We start from the raw sequence: 19,023 nt of genomic DNA on the forward strand, positions 1-19,023 counted from the left end.
TTTTTTTTCATCTAGTAGAAAGTGGCAATAAATTACCAATATTAAAAGCTGAAAAAGTTGTTTTTTGCACAAATGAAGTGGTTCTTATGTTGCTTTGTTTTGTTTAGTTTAGTCTAAAACACCGTCTGACTTAATTAGAATATATATTTTTTAGTTTACACAACGTTTAACATCAATAGCTTTTCATGCAATGTTACTAACATGATGGTTTGTTTTTTGTGTTAGGTCATGAGCCTGTCACCAGCACCGCTTTCCTTGTTGATCAAAGCAGCTCCTATCCTAACTGATGACATGTATGGAGATGTTCAACCAGCAGCCTGGGAGCTGCTGCTCAGTGTGGATGAACATATGGCAGCTGCTGCAGGTCGGTCTGACTGTATCAGTGCTTTCTTTTCAGTGCTGAGCAATAGTGGCACGTTGGCGAATTAAACTTCCACATCCAAACTTAATCGTCACATTTATTTAACTGCTCTTTCTCACCCCTTTATCCAGCGGCCATGTTCCTCCTCTGTGCGGTAAAGGTGCCAGATGCAGTGACTGAAATGATGATGGCAGAGTTCCAGCACCAGGAGGCATGTCAACGCATCAACTCCATCCTGAAATTTTATACACTCTGGAGGTTCCGCTACCAGGTTTGGCCCCGCATGGAAGAAGGAGCACAGCAGATTTTTAAGGTACATAAATAAAATACTAATAACAAAAAATGAGAATTCAGGATCTCAAAATGATTTAACTTGCTACATTCTTTCCTGGGTCTCCTTCATTTCAGATTCCTCCTCCCAGCATCAACTTCACCCTGCCATCTCCAATCCTAGGCATGCCCTGTGTTCCCATATTTGATCCTCCCTGGGTGCCACAGAACACTGGCAGTGTCCAGGACCCTATTAATGAAGACCAGTCTGTAAGTCTGATTTGATTTATTTATTTATTGTAACATTATTTATTTATTCATTGTAACATTATTAACAAATAAAAAACAAATTAGGAGTTGAATTAGGACTAGTGATTTGTATCAGTTTTGAATTACTGTATTTCATGGGAATTAATTACAATTAAAAAAAGTGATGAAAATCCCAATGGCTGTCAGTTCTAGTTGGGCTCAGGGCTCTAGTTCTCACCCAATGGCTGTCAGTTCTAGTTGGGCTGTGGTGTTGGCTCAACAGTCTGTTGGACCCTTGCTTAGGAGCAGGGGCTTCATCCCTCTTTCTTTAATAAGACAAGAGACAGGGATTGTGGAGTTCTGGGCAGCGGCAAAGACAAAATTCAAGTAGAGGGCCCTGTAAAGCCTACACCTTGCAGCTCATATTTTAGGTGCTTATGAATCACATTAGAAAGGGCTTGTATGTAGTTGAGCCCTTTTTCTATGAAATACAGTATATATAATGTTTGTAATCCAGATGTTTTACCTTTAGTTTTAAAGTACAAAAACAGCTGAGGTATTCTGCAACAAAGTTTGATGCCTATTGTTCCAAGTAAAATAGAATTGTCCAGTTTAAACTAGATTGCCACAATGGGAACAGCTGCCAAAATCTTGAGAAATGTACAGAACCTGAAACACATATAGAACACTTTGCATTAAAATAATTAAATACTTTTGTCCCTCATTGCAAACCTGTAGTGATAGGAGAGACTTTACCAAGACCAATGAAGAAATTTTTTTTTTAAAATAGTTGTGGTTTCTTATGTTTCCTTATATTTTTTCTTTTTATGTTTAAACATTTGTTATAGTTGTGTGCAATTATCCTAAAGCCTTTTTTTATGTTTTACCGTTAAAGACCCTAATCTACTATAAATGCTCAAATATATTGTCCAGGAATAGTATGTAAAAAGGTGTCTTCTCAATGATGAAGTTTTGTTCCCAGTCCCTGAAGCTGCCATTTTTTTGTCCCTATAGTTTTGTTTTTTTTTCTATTTGCGTTTAACATTAAAATGAGTAAATAACCTAAAACACTATTTTATTATTGTATTTTCTGAAAAATTCAAATGAAATGCCAGTCCAAGAACTACCCCTAAAACTACTAATGTCACCCTGTACTTGTGTGGAGATTCTTGTGGTAATGCTGTATCTCACCACAGTATGTCTGACATCATCACAAAGTAAATCAAGAGAAGGATTCAGGGACAAACAGAATTTTTTTTTTTGATATTGGTCTGTCAGCTGAGGTTACAGTCAACTCTAAGTAGTGTCACCAAGCAGTACTATCTGTAAAAGAGCGTAAAGCAATGGATTTGAATTCTAGAACAAAAATGATCTAAACGTTAGTAATCTTTCTTTTTTTAAAGTTGTACTTAAACAATTACAATTACTACACAATTTCTAGGTAAATCATAAAAAACAGGTATTTAAGGACTAATGCACACCACTGTGTCTGAACTTTAATTTTAAAGGTTGTAATGACGACCTGCAAGCACATGTTCTATAATTTTTCTGTCGACTGTTTTTGTTTTTAGTACTCCACATTAATTCAGTCAGTCCATACCATAGTAAGTTGGTATTTCTGTCTGAAAGTGTGTGTGCTGATGCATCTTGTTATCTCAGGTCAATCAATGTTCTTTGGGCTATAATTTGAATGATTTCTAAATCATGATCCATTTTCATGGTCCATTTCAAATCACAAGAATCTTTTTCTGCACTCCCGAAACAGAAAAAGATAAGAAATAGAGAATAAAATAACAGCATGCATTGGACATTCAGACATTTATTTCGTGCGTGTTGTGATCTTGATGCATGGTCATTATATGAGAATGACTTTGCTTTGTATGTTATCTCCACATCAGAGAGATATGTATGTGTATGAGCACTTGTGGGAATGCTGTGAGGCATTTACTGTGCACAAGATACAGTAAATTCTCCAAAGTCCAGTCTGAACCCATTTATTTTTGTCCCAATCCTTCACTCACGATGCTCGGGATGGAAACAGAGCATGAGATAAATGTGCTGGAAGAGAGTTACTGTATTCACGTGTGCAGTTGTTTCACATTTAAAACAGAAATGCTCCTCACATGTAGCTGTAAGCACTAGAATAGAAACTGTCAGTTTGGAATAAAACTGTTTTTCCTCGTCCTGAGCCTTCTGTGTGTCTGCGCTGCCAAATTTTGCTGTTTTAGATCCAAACCTATCCTTTTCAGAAATCCTTTTCAGCACGTGCAGTGTCCCGCTCCCACCAGCGAGCTGAGCACATCCTGAAAAACCTGCAGCAAGAGGAAGAGAAGAGGCGCCTGGGCCGTGAGGCCAGCATCATCACCGCCATCCCCGTGGCTCAAGAGGCTTGCTATGAACCAACATGCAGCCCACCACCGGAACAGGAGGAAGAAGGTGTGAATGGGAAGGATGAAACTTTAGCCACTTGTCCGTGTTAGCCAGATATAACCGACAAACTAAACATCGCAGCACTAATACCTGCATGTGGGCTACTTATGACCTGTTCAGAAAGTCACAGCTATTTATGGGCTCAGTGAAATGCCTAATGTGGCACAGTTGGGCCACTATCGCTTTTTTACCCAGTTGGTGTTCTGTTTCTTTTAAAATTATTTGAAGATGTTCACATCGACCTTATATGTGATTGAAAACTTCCAGTGGATGTTTAGCACATTTGACACTTTCATTTTCCCCAAATATAATGTTAAAAAATAACAGGTAACGGCACAATTGATGACGCACTTCTTTTGTATTTTGCGCGACATTTCAAAAGTTAGCCCTCTATTTCATTTAGGACATATAAAAGCCAGAAAGTTCCTCCCTGTTCCAGATGTGACCCAGAGTTTCATGATTTAATTGGTTTAGTTTAACCGAAATCTTTACTGCATTTACCTGACAGCATATTGTTTATTATCCCGATATGTCCTGGCCCTGTCCAACATTGATCCCGTCAGCAGAAGAAGTGGTGAACCTGGCATCCCGCCGCCTGTCCGTCAGCCCATCTTGTGCCTCCAGCAACTCCCACAGGAACTACTCTTTCCGTCGGGGGTCAGTTTGGTCAGTGCGTTCACTGGCCAGTGCTGAGGGTATGTCAACACAGACGGGAAACTTTACTAGAAACTTCACTTTCCTTTGTTTCACGTTTTTATTTATGTGTGTGTGCATATTTTAAGATGAAGAAAACACAACAGAACACACTCCTACTCACCACATGCTCCAGCCTCCACAAGCAGTCTTCCCAGCATGCATCTGTGCAGCTGTTCTACCTATAGTGCACCTCATGGAGGATGGAGAGGTGCGAGAGGACGGTGTGGCTGGTAGGTTGCATTTAATACAAGAAATTATAAGGTGATGGCTAAGTGTTTATTCTATTAAATAAACTTGTTTTGTTTGTTTTTAGACATTATTCTGTGTTTTTTTGTTTATTTAGTGAGTGCTGTTGCACAGCAAATTCTTTGGAACTGCCTGATCGAGGATCCAGCCCTGGTTCTCCGTCACTTCCTGGAGAAACTGACAGTCAGCAACAGACAGGTTGGCAAACATCTGAGGAACACATACTAAATAAATCAAGCTCTATAAAGAGGCACAGTGTTAATTTTGTGTCCCATGTGTCTTCAGGATGAGTTGATGTACATGCTGAGGAAGCTGCTACTCAACATTGGAGATCTGCCTGCCCAAACGTCTCACATTCTCTTCAACTACCTGGTGATGCAAAAAAAGATTTGTTTTGTTTTACTTTTAACAATTTTAACAATATCTTTTGTGAGAATGATTAAAAATGTAGTCTCTGTGAGGAATTGTTGGCAATTTGTAGTATTTTTGGCAAAATCTTCCTTTTTAATGTGCCCTAACTACTTTATACAGTATTTTCTCATTTTAATTTTTTTTTAACATTTAAAAATGTGGGTCCTGTTCATCTCCTTTTCTTAGGTGGGGCTGATCATGTACTTTGTACGCACACCCTGTGAGTGGGGTATGGACGCTATCTCTGCCACACTGACCTTCCTGTGGGAGGTGGTGGGGTACGTGGAGGGGCTCTTCTTTAAGGACCTAAAGCAGACCATGAAGAAGGAGCAGTGTGAGGTCAAACTTCTGGTCACCGCATCTATGCCAGGTGAAATACACAAAGCAATGTTAAATGGACTATTATTAGATTTAATAATGACAAACACAAGTTATGCATCTGTGGCTCCGTATATTTGTAATAATTTACTTTAACTGAACATTACATGATGCAGGAACCAAAACCCTAGTGGTCCATGGACAGAATGAGTGTGACATCCCTACACAGCTTCCTGTTCATGAAGACACTCAGTTTGAAGCCCTTCTGAAGGTAGCTTCACCAAGCTTTGTCATTTACTAGAAATCTGTTGTTGGTTATCAGAGAATGCTTTGACATCTGTGGTGTGGTACAAAGATCTATCTTTGATTGTCATAGTTTAAAGAAGCCTGTGTAAATAATATGAGAGAAGTGTAAAATGTTCAAATTGTTTAAGGTTTTGCCTGAAACTAAAATACAGTATACTCAACATTACTGCTTTCTTGTAATTAGCAGAAACTGAAGCTTGCAGAGTGTTAGATCAAGGGGTAACCATGTCATTTCTAGCTACAGTACTATCTTCGGAAAGGCAGTAGATTATATTCCGTCCTCTTGAGATACTAGACTATCTTGACTTGATTATTTTGAAAAGTAGAAAAATAAATCCAGGGTGCTAATAGCTATGTCCCCACTGCCAATACAAATTACAGTATATTCCATAAACAAATAATAAATCCTCCCCTTTAGAAATCATGTTGTGATTTTCTGTGTCCCCTTTTGCTCTACAGGAGTGTCTTGAATTTTTCAACATCCCTGAGGCCAGATCAGCCCACTACTTCCTCATGGACAAACGATGGAACCTCATCCATTATTCCAAGGTGGAAAAGTCAACACTCTATTGCTTTTTAGGGATTAGTTGAGCTGCAGTAAATAACATATGGATCCTGTTGACCTCTTACAGACGTATGTCAGAGACATCTATCCGTTCCGAAGGTCGGTCTCTCCTCAGCTCAACCTGGTCCACATGCTACCTGAGAAAGGACAAGAACTTATTCAGAAACAGGTAGACAAATTAAAAGAAAAACAAAATTCAGTGAAATTTATTTGGTAGCTTCAATCGTTTTCTTTTTTGTGGTTTTTCCTCTCTTTTTTAGGTGTTTTCCCGTAAACTGGAGGAGGTCGGTCGTGTCCTGTTTCTCATCTCCCTCACACAACACATGCCAGCCGTGCACAAACAATCCCACGTCTCGCTCCTCCAGGAGGACCTGCTGCGCCTGCCTTCTTTCCCACGAACCGCTATCGACGCAGAGTTCTCTTTGTTCAATGAACCACAAGGTGAAGAAAACTCTTGCTGACCTTCACAGATTCCTTTTTCTCTCATATTTTTCGTTAAGCCCTCCATTTTCCTCTAAACCTTTTCAGGTAAGGAGTTGTTTGGACTGGACACACTCCACAAAGTCCTGTGGATCAAGCTTTTGGAGGAGATGTTTCTGGGCATGCCCAGTGAGTACCCATGGGGTGATGAGATGATGCTGTTCCTCAATGTCTTCAATGGCGCGCTGCTATTGCATCCAGAGGACAGCTCCCTCCTCAGGCAGTACACAGCTACTGCCATCAACACTGCTGTGCATTTTAACCATCTCTTCTCCCTGAGTGGTTATCAGTGGATCCTACCAACGATGCTGCAGGTACACATACTACAGTTACAAGAAAAAGTATATGAACCCATTGACTTACTTGGATTTCTGCATAAATTGGTCATAAAATCTGTTCTTATATGGGATGTCCGATATTAACTTTTTGCCGATATCCAATATGTTGATATTGTCCAAACACTCAATTTCCGATTCTAATATCAATTTCTACCGATGTAGACCTGGTAATAAAAACCTGATAATGATTCTTACAGATATGACCTAATATGTTAATATCAGTCCGATAATGTCGGTCGGCCGATATTATCGGACATTTGTAGTTAAAGTCACAGTTACTGGCTGTTAAAAGCATACCGCTGTGGAGGATGAAAAATTAATAAATAAAAAACAAACTAAAAACAAACATGACAATGAAAAGAAACACAATGAGAAGGTGAAGTGAAAATTAGATTTTGAACCTAACCCTTAAATCCCTTTAACAGGTGTATGCAGACTACGAGAGCAACCCTCTACTAAGACAGGGCATCGAGTTCTGCTGCAGGCAGTTCTACATCCTTCACAGAAAACCCTTCATCCTCCAGCTCTTTGCCAGTGTGGCTCCTCTGCTGGAATTCACAGTAAGGAGCAGACACAAGAATTTGTTTGTTTTTTGATGCAGGAAGCCATCACTAATATGCGTTCATCTCTTTTGCTTTGTCTCACAGACCAGCACCAGCACTGGTCTGTCTAAAGGAGTCTCAGCCCAGTGTCTGTTTGACCTGCTGGTCTCTCTAGAGAGTGAGACTCAGGACACCCTGGACGCCCTGGAGCTGGTCAAAGCAGAGAAACCACTGCGATCGCTGGGTAATTTCACAATATATAACATTTCCAAGTAAAAAGTTGTCAGGGTTTCTAAAAAATAATGTATGGCTTTACCAGATTTCTGTTATGGAAACGAGGACCTTGCCTTTTCCATCAGTGAGGCCATCAAACTGTGTGTGACTGTGGTAGCCTACGCCCCTGAGTCCTTCAGGAGGTGAGCATAAACCTGATTAAGAATAATTTCTACATTACATACATACATTCTGATTACTAATTGTTCTGTCCTAAAAGTCTCCAGATGCTCATGGTTCTGGAGGCCTTGGTTCCTTGCTTCCTCCAGAGACTGAAGAGCAACACAGAGACGATGGAATCTGCCTCGGCTGCTAGAGACGAGATAGCAGCCATTGCTGCCCTTGCTACGTCACTGCAGGCGCTTCTATACAGCTCAGAGTCTTTAACAAGGTGGTAGCACCACGAATTTCTGTCTGATGACTTCTTTGAAATGACCTCTGGTATATTCATCATCTCCAAATGTCCACAACAGGCCCATGACAGCTCCACAGATGTCCCGCTGTGATCAAGGCCATAAGGGAGGAACTACAGCTAACCACACCATCTCAGGAGGTGTCAACACCAGGTCAGAACCTCAGACCTTGTGATTTGCACACTCTTCTCCAGTCAGAGTCGTCATCCCTATTATTTATTTATTTTTGTACAAACCCAGAGACAACCTCCACCTCCTGGAAGAGGGACAAGGGATGCCAAGAGAGGAGCTGGATGAACGAATAGCAAGGGAGGAGTTCCGTCGTCCCAGAGAGTCTCTACTGAACATCTGCACTGAGTTCTACAAACACTCTGGACCCAGGCTAAAGATCCTGCAGAATGTTGCTGGCGAGCCAAGGGTAACCGCCCTGGAGCTGCTGGATATCAAGTCTCATATGAGGTCATCAGGTTCACTCCAGTTCAACAACAATTGCTGTTTGTAGAATTAACATAAGATGTTTAAATTTAAACATTTTCTATTGAAAACACTTTGTGGCTTTAACTTTTTGAGTTTTTACCACAATGTTTGTTGTTTTAATCTGATCGTTTTCACTTTCTGTTTTTAGTTCACACTATTTTTACCTTTTGATTGGGACCTTTCACTTAGTTATTTTGACTTTGCATCTCTAAACGTTTTATTGCATTACTTTTACTTTTTAAATTTTGTTTCATTGTTCACTTCAGCCTCTCTTTTTCTTTGCCTTTTTTTTCAATAATTGTGACTTTTCTCATTCAGCTTTTTGAATTTTCCATACTTTTCACTTGTATCTCTATTCTAAATATTGATGTGACTTCTCTTCTTATTTGACTTTCTCTTAAGGAAGAAATTCACTGTTGAATAAACAAATTGATTTATAAAAAAAAAAAATCTGAATTTCACACAAAATGTTAACATTTTCACAGACTTGCAGAAATTGCCCATGCCTTACTAAAGCTGGCGCCTTACGACACCCTGACCATGGAGAGCCGTGGGCTGCGGCGTTACATAATGGAGATGCTGCCCATCACCGACTGGTCTTCAGAGGCCGTTCGCCCTGCCCTCATCCTCATCCTCAAGAGACTGGACCGCATGTTCAACAAGATCCACAAGATGCCCACGCTCAGGTGCGCTCGCCCACAGGCACTGTGCAGCAGGTCTGTTCAATACAATCTCCTACTTTACTTCACGTCTCCCTGTGAGTGTATCGTGCTGTGGCGGTGCCGTGGTGTGTAGAGTAGTCACGTGGCTTCTTGGCACCGTCCGCTGTAGTGCTGCCTCCAGTGGTGATGTACCGTAAGTGCTGCTTTTGTGTTTTTGTGCTGTGCTCGAGTTGAAAGCAAATGGAGTTTTGTGGAGCTGTGTGTACTAACAATGGACTAATTATAACAGTGACTGGAATAATGTATACATATCACACACATACATAAACTTTTATTTGACAACAGCCTCCAAGAAAAATACACAAAACTATCATTAAGTTACATATAACACATTAGTGGCACAATTACATTTTCTCATCCTGCACAATTTTGCACTTTAGGCTGTTTTTTTTGTACATTATTATTATACATGTGAATTAATCTAGACATTTCTTACCTGCCCTATTGCCCCGAGATGGGTCACACCAGTAACTCGTTTTGCCTGAGCATGGCACAAAATCTGGAATTGAGCCACATGAAATTAATATTGTGCAGATTTCACAGGGCTACATCCATTTTGCTGTATAAATGGGAGTCATTTAAAATGACCCACATATCAGGTAGTTATGGTTTTTTTTCAATTACATGTGGCAGGTTTACAGCAAATACACCTACAAGACCAATCGAGTGAGAGCCATGATACATGATACTTTTTCTAATCTAATCGAATGACATGGTTAGAGAAGTTACAGGTATTTCTACCAGAGGTTGGCCACCCGTGTAAGTGAAATGATCACAGTGGCTAAAAGTTAAAACAGGTCAGTATAATTGTTATAGGCTCAGCCTTGAAAAAACAAATGCATAAACTTGCCATAAAACAATTCCATTAAATTAGCCCAACAGCAGTAACATTGTAAATCTGACCTTGTGAGTGCCACCGGTCCACATCATATTTTGGGCCAAAGGTAAGTGTGAGACAAGCCAGATATTGGCTACAAAGATTTTACTGTTAGGATATACAGTGTTTTTAATTGTTGTGAGACTACAAATTCTGATATCATATAATTCCAGGGTGTCAGCTTCCCCCAGCATTCATTGCTGTGTTTTAATGAGCTGTGAGCCGCCAGTATTAGATCAACATTGAGCTGATGTGAAAGTGAGAGAAAATCTAGAAGTGACTCACTGTATTAAGTGTTTTTTGAAAAAAAAAAAAAGAAATTTGAGATGTGAATGCGGTTGTAGGTTTATTGAGTTTTTGTTTTTTTTTCATTAATGACAAATTGTGATTTGTTTCATTGGTGTGTGTTGCTCTGCATGGCTGTGTGTTCTCCAGGAGACAGGTAGAGTGGGAGGCAGCCAGTAACCTGATCGAGGGCATTTGTCTGACGCTGCAGCGACAGCCAATCATTTCCTTCCTCCCGCACCTTCGCTCGCTAATCAATGTCTGCGTTAATCTGGTATGGAAGTTGGTCTTGGAATTTTTTTTATATAGCCATGATGATCTCCACTGTTTAATGTGTTGTTTTTATCCCTAGGTGATGGGTGTGGTGGGTCCCTCCAGTGTGGCTGATGGTCTTCCTCTGCTCCACCTCAGCCCCTACCTCTCTCCTCCACTTCCTTTCAGCACAGCAGTTGTCCGCCTGGTTGCGTTGCAGATTCAGGTTGGACCTATAATACATTTTTTTCTTTACATAACATTGTATTTGAAAATATAATCTAAAACACATTCTCTCTTAAACTAACCTCAGGCTTTGAAGGACGATTTCCCTCTCAGTCATGTGATCTCACCTTTCACAAATCAGGAGAGACGAGAAGGGATGCTGCTGACCCTGCTGATTCCTTTTGTACTGACTGTTGGCTCAGGGAGCAAAGGTAACTTCCATCTGAAATGATACACATAATTCATGAAACCACTTTACCTTTGAGTTATAAATTTATATCAGTGACATATAATATTCATGGGTCAAAGTGTTTTTAGATCCCAATGATAAATTCTAAGCACCAGCCAACACATATTTTGTAATATATATATAAATATGAATTGAAAAAGCCAGTTTTAATGTTGTTTAAACATGTTATGTTCTTTACTTGTCATACTACTTTCACAAGTTAAGAAATTACTACATATGTGGTTATAATCCAGTACCAAAATGTATGTACAGTAAGTGATGATTTTGTATATCTTTTTGTATAGTTTTTCTGGTTTTTAGAAGGTTATGTTGTCATCAAAGACATGCAATTTTTTATGCCTTTTACAAGTTATTGTCCACTTACAGACAGTCCCCATTTGGAGCAGCCGGAGATCTTCTTGCTCCTTCAGACCGTCATCAATATCCTTCTTCCTCCTCGGATTATCTCCACCTCCCGCACCAAGAACTTCATGCTGGACGCGTCACCTGCTCACTGTTCCACTCCGGGTGACACAGGGAAGGATCTGCGCAGAGAAGGTCTTGCAGAGTCCACCAGCCAGGCTGCTTATCTTGGTATGGATTTCTACAGAACAAGGTCAAGAAATGTCCCGTTTCTCTTTTCTTATGATATCTTGTGCTACGATTCTTCAGCTCTGAAGGTGGTGTTGGTTTGCTTTGAGCGATCGTTGGGGAATCAGTGGTACCGTCTTAGTCTGCAGGTGAAAGAGATGGCTCTAAGGAAGGTGGGCGGACTGGCCTTTTGGGATTTCATCGACTTCATTGTCCGGACTCGTATCCCCATTTTCGTCCTGCTGAGACCGTTTATACAGTGCAAGGTAAAGAACTTCACCCAGGTACTTTATAAATATGTCTGATGAGATTGGAGCTAATAATTCAGTCTTTAACTGTTTATTTGACATTATACCTTTTTAGCATCTGTCTGCTTCACTCATCCTTATGTGCTGTTTGTTGTGTGATATGCTGTGAAGCTGTTGACCCAACCAGCTGACTCCCAGGAAGAGATCACAGCCCGCCACCACATTGCTGACCAGCTGGAGCGACGATTCATTCCAAGGCCTCTGTGCAAGAGTTCCCTGTTTGCAGAGTTCAACAATGAGCTCAAGATCCTGAAGGAAGCAGTGCACAGTGGCTCTGGTTCGATGAAACTAGTAGAAAATATCTCTCTCAATGTTACAAATTTGGCTTTGCCTTCATTCTAAGCACTATCTTCACATGTCCGTTTTGTTACAGCCTACCAGGGTAAGACGTCCATCAGCACAGTGGGCACCTCCACGTCGGCCTATCGCCTCAGTCTGGCCACAATGTCTCGCTCCAACACCGGCACGGGCACCGTTTGGGAGCAGGAGAGTCAGCCGTCACGCCAGCCTTCCCAAGACACACTGAGCCGCACCGATGAGGACGAAGAAGAGAGTCAGTCACATTGACAGTTTACAGTTTATGTCAAACCAGCAGGATTAAGACGGAAAGTGACTGTGTTCTGTCATTTTCTCTGTACAGATGATTCCATGAGTATTCCCAGTGTGGTGAGCGAACACGAGGCCTTCCTGCCCAGGGTGATAACAGAGAGGCGTTTCTCCAGCCACGCCACCGGATCAGTGATCTTACAGCCTGCGGCTCCACGGAGCACCATGCTGCCCAGCCACAGGTGACTGCTTCCAGCACCTACAGAAACAAGAACCAATAGGACTCGTCATGACATTCCTTTACATTCATGAATACACACAAAAAATACATCAGTCACATTCATATTAGAGTCACCCAGTACTTTCCTTACTGGCTTTTCTTTGGTGGCTAAACCAGAAATATAAAGTAATCAAACACCAACTGCTTCTCCTGTGGGGTCACAGTATACATTACTGCAAAACAGTTTAGTATTTTCTCCAACTGTAGGAGCAAAAGTAAGAGCACTAATTAATCACAAACATCAGAGTTGGCAAAGACAGTTGGCTTATAGTTTGACAAAAACAATTTTAAGAAATTATATTAGTAATGGTTAAAATATGTTATAATATAAAAAAGTTAAAAATAGATCCTAAACTCTTTCTAAACTTTTCTAAAGGCTAATTTATTCAAACTTATGTTAAAACATACCTCAAAATAAAAACAATGTTGCTCAAAATACTGCAGAAAATATTAAAAGGGGAAAGTGGAAGATGATTCACAAACTTAAAAACTACATGACAAATGCAGTACTAGTGGAAAAGGAATAATTTGTTTGCAAACTTAGTCAAACCAATGAGAACTTGCATATTAGTATTAATGTAACTTAAGTAAAAAAACAGAGTTGTAGCATTAACCAAAATAAATGTAAAATATAAGTATTTATATAAATAAAATCTAAAATACTAAAAGTTAAGGAAGTAATTAAAGGTTAGCCTGCAGCCGTTAAGATAACTTAAATAATCCATAAATCACAGGACAAAGGTACAGCTGCTGTAGTACAGTTCATCGTCTCCAAAGAATGAACAAGCTGTGGATCAGGTTTTTTAAGAGATGTTTAAACCTTAAATTAACTTAAGTCACTGTAAACACTGTCCATCCTGGTGGTGGAACACGACAATACAATTAAAATAAGGGTTTGTTAATAATTATTTTAGTTTGTCTCTTGTTACTGAACTACAGCTAGTTTTATATGTTTTATAGTTTTTGTGTATCATAAAAGATGTGAAATGTACTGAAACCAAACATGTTGGTGTTTAACTTTTCAAAGCCACACTTGTATTTAAGGCAAACGTCCAGGTTGCCTGTTGTGAGGAACGAAGGACTCAGGTGGTGATGCTGACAGATCTCTACTAAACTCCCTAAACTCCCACTCTCCCCTCCCTTCACCCCCCTGTTCACAGTGAACCCAATGTGCTAGATGAGTCCCAGGGTCTTCTGCAGGAGGGTAACCTCTCTAGGTACAGTGGTCCTCTGTGTGTCTTTGTCCAATCGGTGCATTTTTTTTGTTTTTGTTTTAATGCATCTGTTCGCCACTGGGAGGGCCATTGCCTCGCGACGGCCGCCCTCTGGTGGCCACTGTTCGCCGTTGATCACCCATTCACATCCAATCCGATCAGCTTGGCCCGCGTCACCTCTGTACCTCACTGTCTGTGACTTCAGTGTCGTTTCTGTCCTTTTTTTATCTCCACAAACACTGACCCTCATTTCTCCAGCTCATCTCAGCTGCCGTGCTTGTCCTAACCTGGCTCCTCTGCAACAGGAGAGACAAAAAATGTACCAAAACGAGGGAGCCCAACCATCCCTGAGGGGGGGCGGGGCCAGGGAGCCATGTCACTTTTTCTGTGGTGGTAGTTGTGGGTCTTGACTGTTGATGTGCCATCACTAAAGTCAGCCTCTCATTGGTTATTAGTGTTTCATACCGTTTTCTGGTGTTTCTCAGGCTTCCCACTGAGCAAATTGGGTGTCTGTCTCTAGATACCAATCTGTAGGGGGCAACGGGGAACTGGGGTGGCAACAGTTACACAGGAGCACTGTTTATTGTACTTGTCCTGGTCACACTTTAAATTCCTGAAATGTAGGTCAAATACCAATAGACCCAGGGTTCTTTAGCTAGTTGCTGCTCCGTCCTCTTCTCCCCCTGGTATGTTCTCAGTGTTCAACTCATGGCAGCACTGTGTCAGTGTTTTCTGCACTGTGATTGGATGTGTACAGTACACATGACTGTACTGTATGTCTTGTCCCGTCAGTGTGGTTAGCGTAGCAGTGAATATCATGTGGTCAGTGGAGAAGCCCAGCTTGGGTTCTTTGGAGCAGAGGCCCGGTGAAGTCTTCCTTCTGATGTGCCCTGTGTCTGTGTGTGTGATTGACTCCACCAGGGTGGCCAGTGTGCAGAGTGAACCGGGTCATCAGAACCTCCTCATACAACCGCCGCTGGGACGGAAACGTGGCCTCAGACAGGTAGGGACATTCTTCGTCTGTCACAAACACAATTGATGAGACCATTAGAACAATTCTTTAACAACATTTACAATGTTTACCATTACAAAAAAAAATAATTTTATTTGAAACGTGAACAAACATATTCTAAAGAAAAACAACTGCACTGCTGACAAGCCACGGCTGTTAATCATCACTGCCAGTGAGTACCACCTGCACCGATAACTGTAATAATGTAATGAAGGCAGTGAGATATGCTATGGTAACTTAAGTTCTGTACTTAAGGCCTGTCTTTAACTGCTGTAAATAACAGACATAGATAGAAACTGCTGCTAAATGCACATGTCATGGGTTTCTTTATTAAAAATCATTATCATTAAAAACATAAAACAAAATGTACCTGTGACCTTCCTTTAGCTTCGTCGCCCTCTGCTGTCTATTCCGAAGAGTGAACCACGTGATCGCTCAGGTGCACGGCTCTCTACGACCCGCAGAAGCATCCAACCCAAGAACAAACCCATGGGTAACGTCACACGTGTGGTTGATTGTGAGAGGCTTTAAAAAAAAAAAATTAGAAAAAAGAGTCAAAAACTAACACATTGAAACCCAACACTTCAGATCCAGTGCCCAGACAGACCAAAAGTGTAGACTGTCAGTGGAGGTCCAACTGTCTGTGTGCTGGGCTGAAGTGTAGCCTCGTCCTCATCCACCAGTCTTTGTTCCAGTCTTTGTTGAACCACCTGTCCGTCACCAACTGACTTTTCTCACTCTGTTCTGTCTCATGCCTTATGTTGCAAAATAAAGAAACTTTGTTGGACTGTGAAGGTGAGACACTAGATTTACCCCTTCCTCCTCCTACCCTGACACCACTCACCCTCCTCCTCTCTGCAACCTCCAAAGGATGCTCTGCATGTCTGTCTTGCATAACTCCCCCCAGCTAGATCCCCTGTCCCATCCCTGCCTCCACTCTCCTGTAGTGGTGCTGTTGTGATAGCTGGCCACTGGATGGCACTCTTTTCTACCATTACTGACCGCTTCACCTGTGTCCACAGCACATGGAGACCAAAAGAGATCAGTCACTTTCACCGAGGCGTCTGGAGGAACGGGCAAACCCCAGACTCCCAGCACCAGTGACCCCCTGGCTGAGGGCAGGAAGACCAGTCCTGCCCCGTCAAAGTCACCCACCCTGGAAGTGCCCCCAGCCTCCTCAGCCACCGTCACGGCAGACCTGCACAGTCCTGCAAACACACAAGTAAGACGTCTGTGAAGATTCTCATTCATCCATGTCATGTTATCCATAGAGTTCAGTTGTAAACAACTGGACTTTTTCTTTTGAAAGATGTTTTGTTAAGTTTATTTTGTTTTCTCTCCTCTCCATCTTGAGTCAAACATTTGGAAAATTCATATTTTACATTATTGGGACCAATGTAATGTTTTTTTTTTTTTTAAATCACCTTCTTCTTCTGTTCAGCGGTCTGACCAACACTTTGCTGTTTTAGCTCTTTAGCTTTTAGCTTTCCCACAGCTGTGTGTGACTCCAGTCAATTCAAGGTGCATATGATTGTTTTTCTCCAGGTTTCTTCAACTCTCTGTACTAAGGACAAGAGGGAACAGTGGGGGTTCCGCAGCAGCCTCTCCCCTCCTCCCTCGACCTCCCGCCCCTCCACCCCAACGCCCCCACCCCACCCTTGCTCCCCTACTCCGTTGTCACGAACCTGCTCTCCACTTTCTCTTTCCCGCACCTCTTCTCCACTCCCTCCTCCGCTTCCTGTATTGGGTACTACCCCTGCCCCAGGACCCCCGCCCCCTCCCCCACTCCCTCCGACCCCACTTCTCCCTCCTCCTCCTCCTGGCCCATCTAGAATCAGAGAGAGCCCGGGGGACGAGGACACAACCGCACTGCTGCCTCGCTGCACCACCCTGCTGCAGCTGAGTGAGGACGCAGGCACAGAGAACCCACTCCTCACCCCTCTGTTGTCCTGCCCCTCACCCCGACTGTCGCCCCTTCCCCTGTCTCCAGTAGACCTTGACCTAGATGAGTCCCATGTGTGAGACCGAATTTATTTCTGACCTTTAAAAATGTGTCACAACATTAGCTTTTATTGCACATTTAAACAGAGAGTTAAATCATCACCACCCTCATCATCATCATCCTACATAAGCTACTGTTGAATGTATACTGGTCATCCTATTCCACATCACAATTCAACGCCAATGCTGAAAAAATATTTATTTTTTATCTCAAAGTAAAAGTGATTCAAATTTAAATATTATTTTTAATTAATTATTATATGAAAGAGTCTATATGTTAAATCTTTATCAACTTAAACAAGAGTAGTGTGAGGAGGAAATAAGGAGCCATCTCAAGGAAAGACCGTTACAGAATGATAGTATATGAATGAGATTATTATGGAGAAGAAAAGACAATATTTAAAAAGAATTATTGATTTTAGCATTCACAGAAGTTATGTATAAAGAGATTTGTGGGTCTTGATGTTGTAGTGTCTGTAATTTTGTTTTGTGTGTAACTATGGTACAGACACTGGACATTTTATGACTTAGATCTGTGCTGTTCAGAGTTTTTTTATAAGTAAACAGGGGTTCAAATTCAAGTTAAAATTCACACTAAGGAAGAAAAAAAAATCCACCAAATGTTTTTTGAGCATTTAATGCATTTAATTACGAAAACAATTATCTACTATCATCCAAATGTTCATAATCATTCACAGATTTAATTTTTTTGCTGTTAGCAGCAAAAAAATAAAAAACCTGACCTGAAGTGAGAGTAAAAACTTTGTTCCTTGTGTTTGAACTTGTATTTTACACATTACATCTATATAGAGGCATCATTTAAACTCCATAGTATTTAACATTTATACTAATCAGTCAAACTTTACATTTCAATGTCTCCTAGATTGTTGAAAAGGCCTTTAAAGTGAGTGTTATTTTTCTCTATTTTGTCTCTTGTTCTATGTCTAATTGTATTATTCTATAAATATATTATAGTCTGCAGGGGGTTTTTTCTTTGTAAACTTAGCTGCTCAGTTCCTCTACAGATTTTCTTGTGACCAAAGAACTTTGCCATGCTGTCTTTTAGTTGTGTTAAATGCTGTGGAAACATAGGTTTTGAATAGTATTTCTAAAGTCTAAAAAAACAGCAACAAAACTCTCACCTGTCCTGCTGCAATGTCGTCCTAATTTGTTTTGTCTGCACTGTTAAAGTGCATAGACATGTAATTTTCTTCTATCTTAACATATAGTTTTGTACAGTCCTGTGTATTTTACAGAAGATGTGCCATAATTTACAATAAGATGTGCCATAATCGAAACCAATGCACTGTGTTTCCTTTAAAGCAGCTTCTGTGTTCATTTATTCTATCTTAGAGCATCTATTTAAATGTGTCACTTAATAAATGTTTCAATTATTCTTGATTTAAGTGTGTGTATTGTAAACCAAATATGTTTAATGCACAAAATTCATCACATATAACTGCATCTGTTTTGGGAGGGCGGGGGGGAGGTAAAAGGGGAAAATGGAGAGAATTGCCTTGACCAGAAATGTCTTAACCTTGAAAAAAACAAATCTTGAAAATAACTTAAAAATGCCAAAGTTTCATAACAACCTTGGCTTTTTTATCATTCAAGCATTGCAGCAGCGACACACTTGTGCTCAGGCTACGATATTCCACTGGAAGCCATTTAGAAGGCAAAAAAAAAAAAAGTATCATGTTTTTTTCCAAATTTATCTGAAAATTTCAATTACTAAAAACAATCTCAAACTGCTCTAATTTGATGAGGTGTATGCTGACAAAATCGTATATATAATTATATAAATAAAAAAAACAAACAAGTATGCTGAAAAAAATCACCTTAATTTTTCATCATCTGACCAAAAATGACAATTTATTATGGTGAAAAATTCAAATAAAAAAAAAATTCAAAAATGTTCTCAAAATGCTTTAATTTGATAAGAAACATGTAGAATAAACATTTTAAATAAAACTTTTCATCATAATTTCTCAACAGCTGATGAAAGATGACATGCTAAGTGAGAATTATGCTTTTAATTCTCAAAATGGTCTAATATGATAAGTTGCAGGGAAAAAAGGTTAAAATATTTTATATGAATATTTCAAA

The 19,023-nt window shown here is 40.5% G+C and overlaps 1 protein-coding gene across 3 annotated transcripts in view; it reads left to right on the forward strand.

Moving 5' to 3' along the window:
• Window positions 1-18,318, forward strand: part of unc80 (unc-80 homolog (C. elegans)) — a 44,663-nt gene extending 26,345 nt beyond the window's left edge. Inside the window, exons 32-66 of one of the 3 annotated variants that reach the window (XM_017038712.2) lie at window positions 226-364; window positions 493-674; window positions 770-901; window positions 3,130-3,316; window positions 3,874-4,005; window positions 4,093-4,236; window positions 4,350-4,450; window positions 4,538-4,624; window positions 4,850-5,033; window positions 5,158-5,252; window positions 5,747-5,836; window positions 5,920-6,021; window positions 6,113-6,293; window positions 6,381-6,646; window positions 7,096-7,230; window positions 7,318-7,456; window positions 7,532-7,628; window positions 7,706-7,876; window positions 7,959-8,051; window positions 8,139-8,357; window positions 8,861-9,091; window positions 10,410-10,533; window positions 10,612-10,737; window positions 10,825-10,948; window positions 11,353-11,559; window positions 11,638-11,840; window positions 11,976-12,141; window positions 12,238-12,417; window positions 12,505-12,652; window positions 13,851-13,907; window positions 14,826-14,907; window positions 15,304-15,409; window positions 15,691-15,711; window positions 15,939-16,138; window positions 16,462-18,318. In XM_017038712.2, the coding sequence (XP_016894201.1) occupies window positions 226-364; window positions 493-674; window positions 770-901; window positions 3,130-3,316; window positions 3,874-4,005; window positions 4,093-4,236; window positions 4,350-4,450; window positions 4,538-4,624; window positions 4,850-5,033; window positions 5,158-5,252; window positions 5,747-5,836; window positions 5,920-6,021; window positions 6,113-6,293; window positions 6,381-6,646; window positions 7,096-7,230; window positions 7,318-7,456; window positions 7,532-7,628; window positions 7,706-7,876; window positions 7,959-8,051; window positions 8,139-8,357; window positions 8,861-9,091; window positions 10,410-10,533; window positions 10,612-10,737; window positions 10,825-10,948; window positions 11,353-11,559; window positions 11,638-11,840; window positions 11,976-12,141; window positions 12,238-12,417; window positions 12,505-12,652; window positions 13,851-13,907; window positions 14,826-14,907; window positions 15,304-15,409; window positions 15,691-15,711; window positions 15,939-16,138; window positions 16,462-16,938 (5,328 nt within the window). In that variant the 3' untranslated portion in view covers window positions 16,939-18,318. The remainder of the gene's footprint in view (window positions 1-225; window positions 365-492; window positions 675-769; window positions 902-3,129; window positions 3,317-3,873; window positions 4,006-4,092; window positions 4,237-4,349; window positions 4,451-4,537; window positions 4,625-4,849; window positions 5,034-5,157; window positions 5,253-5,746; window positions 5,837-5,919; window positions 6,022-6,112; window positions 6,294-6,380; window positions 6,647-7,095; window positions 7,231-7,317; window positions 7,457-7,531; window positions 7,629-7,705; window positions 7,877-7,958; window positions 8,052-8,138; window positions 8,358-8,860; window positions 9,092-10,409; window positions 10,534-10,611; window positions 10,738-10,824; window positions 10,949-11,352; window positions 11,560-11,637; window positions 11,841-11,975; window positions 12,142-12,237; window positions 12,418-12,504; window positions 12,653-13,850; window positions 13,908-14,825; window positions 14,908-15,303; window positions 15,410-15,690; window positions 15,712-15,938; window positions 16,139-16,461) is intronic. The other 2 variants (XM_017038714.2, XM_017038726.2) reach the window with 2 other exon arrangements.
• The last annotated feature ends 705 nt before the right edge of the window (window positions 18,319-19,023 follow it).

The sequence above is a fragment of the Cynoglossus semilaevis genome, chromosome 14, assembly GCF_000523025.1.
Source record: "Cynoglossus semilaevis isolate Cse_v1.0 chromosome 14, Cse_v1.0, whole genome shotgun sequence".
Taxonomy (NCBI): Eukaryota; Metazoa; Chordata; class Actinopteri; order Pleuronectiformes; family Cynoglossidae; genus Cynoglossus; species Cynoglossus semilaevis.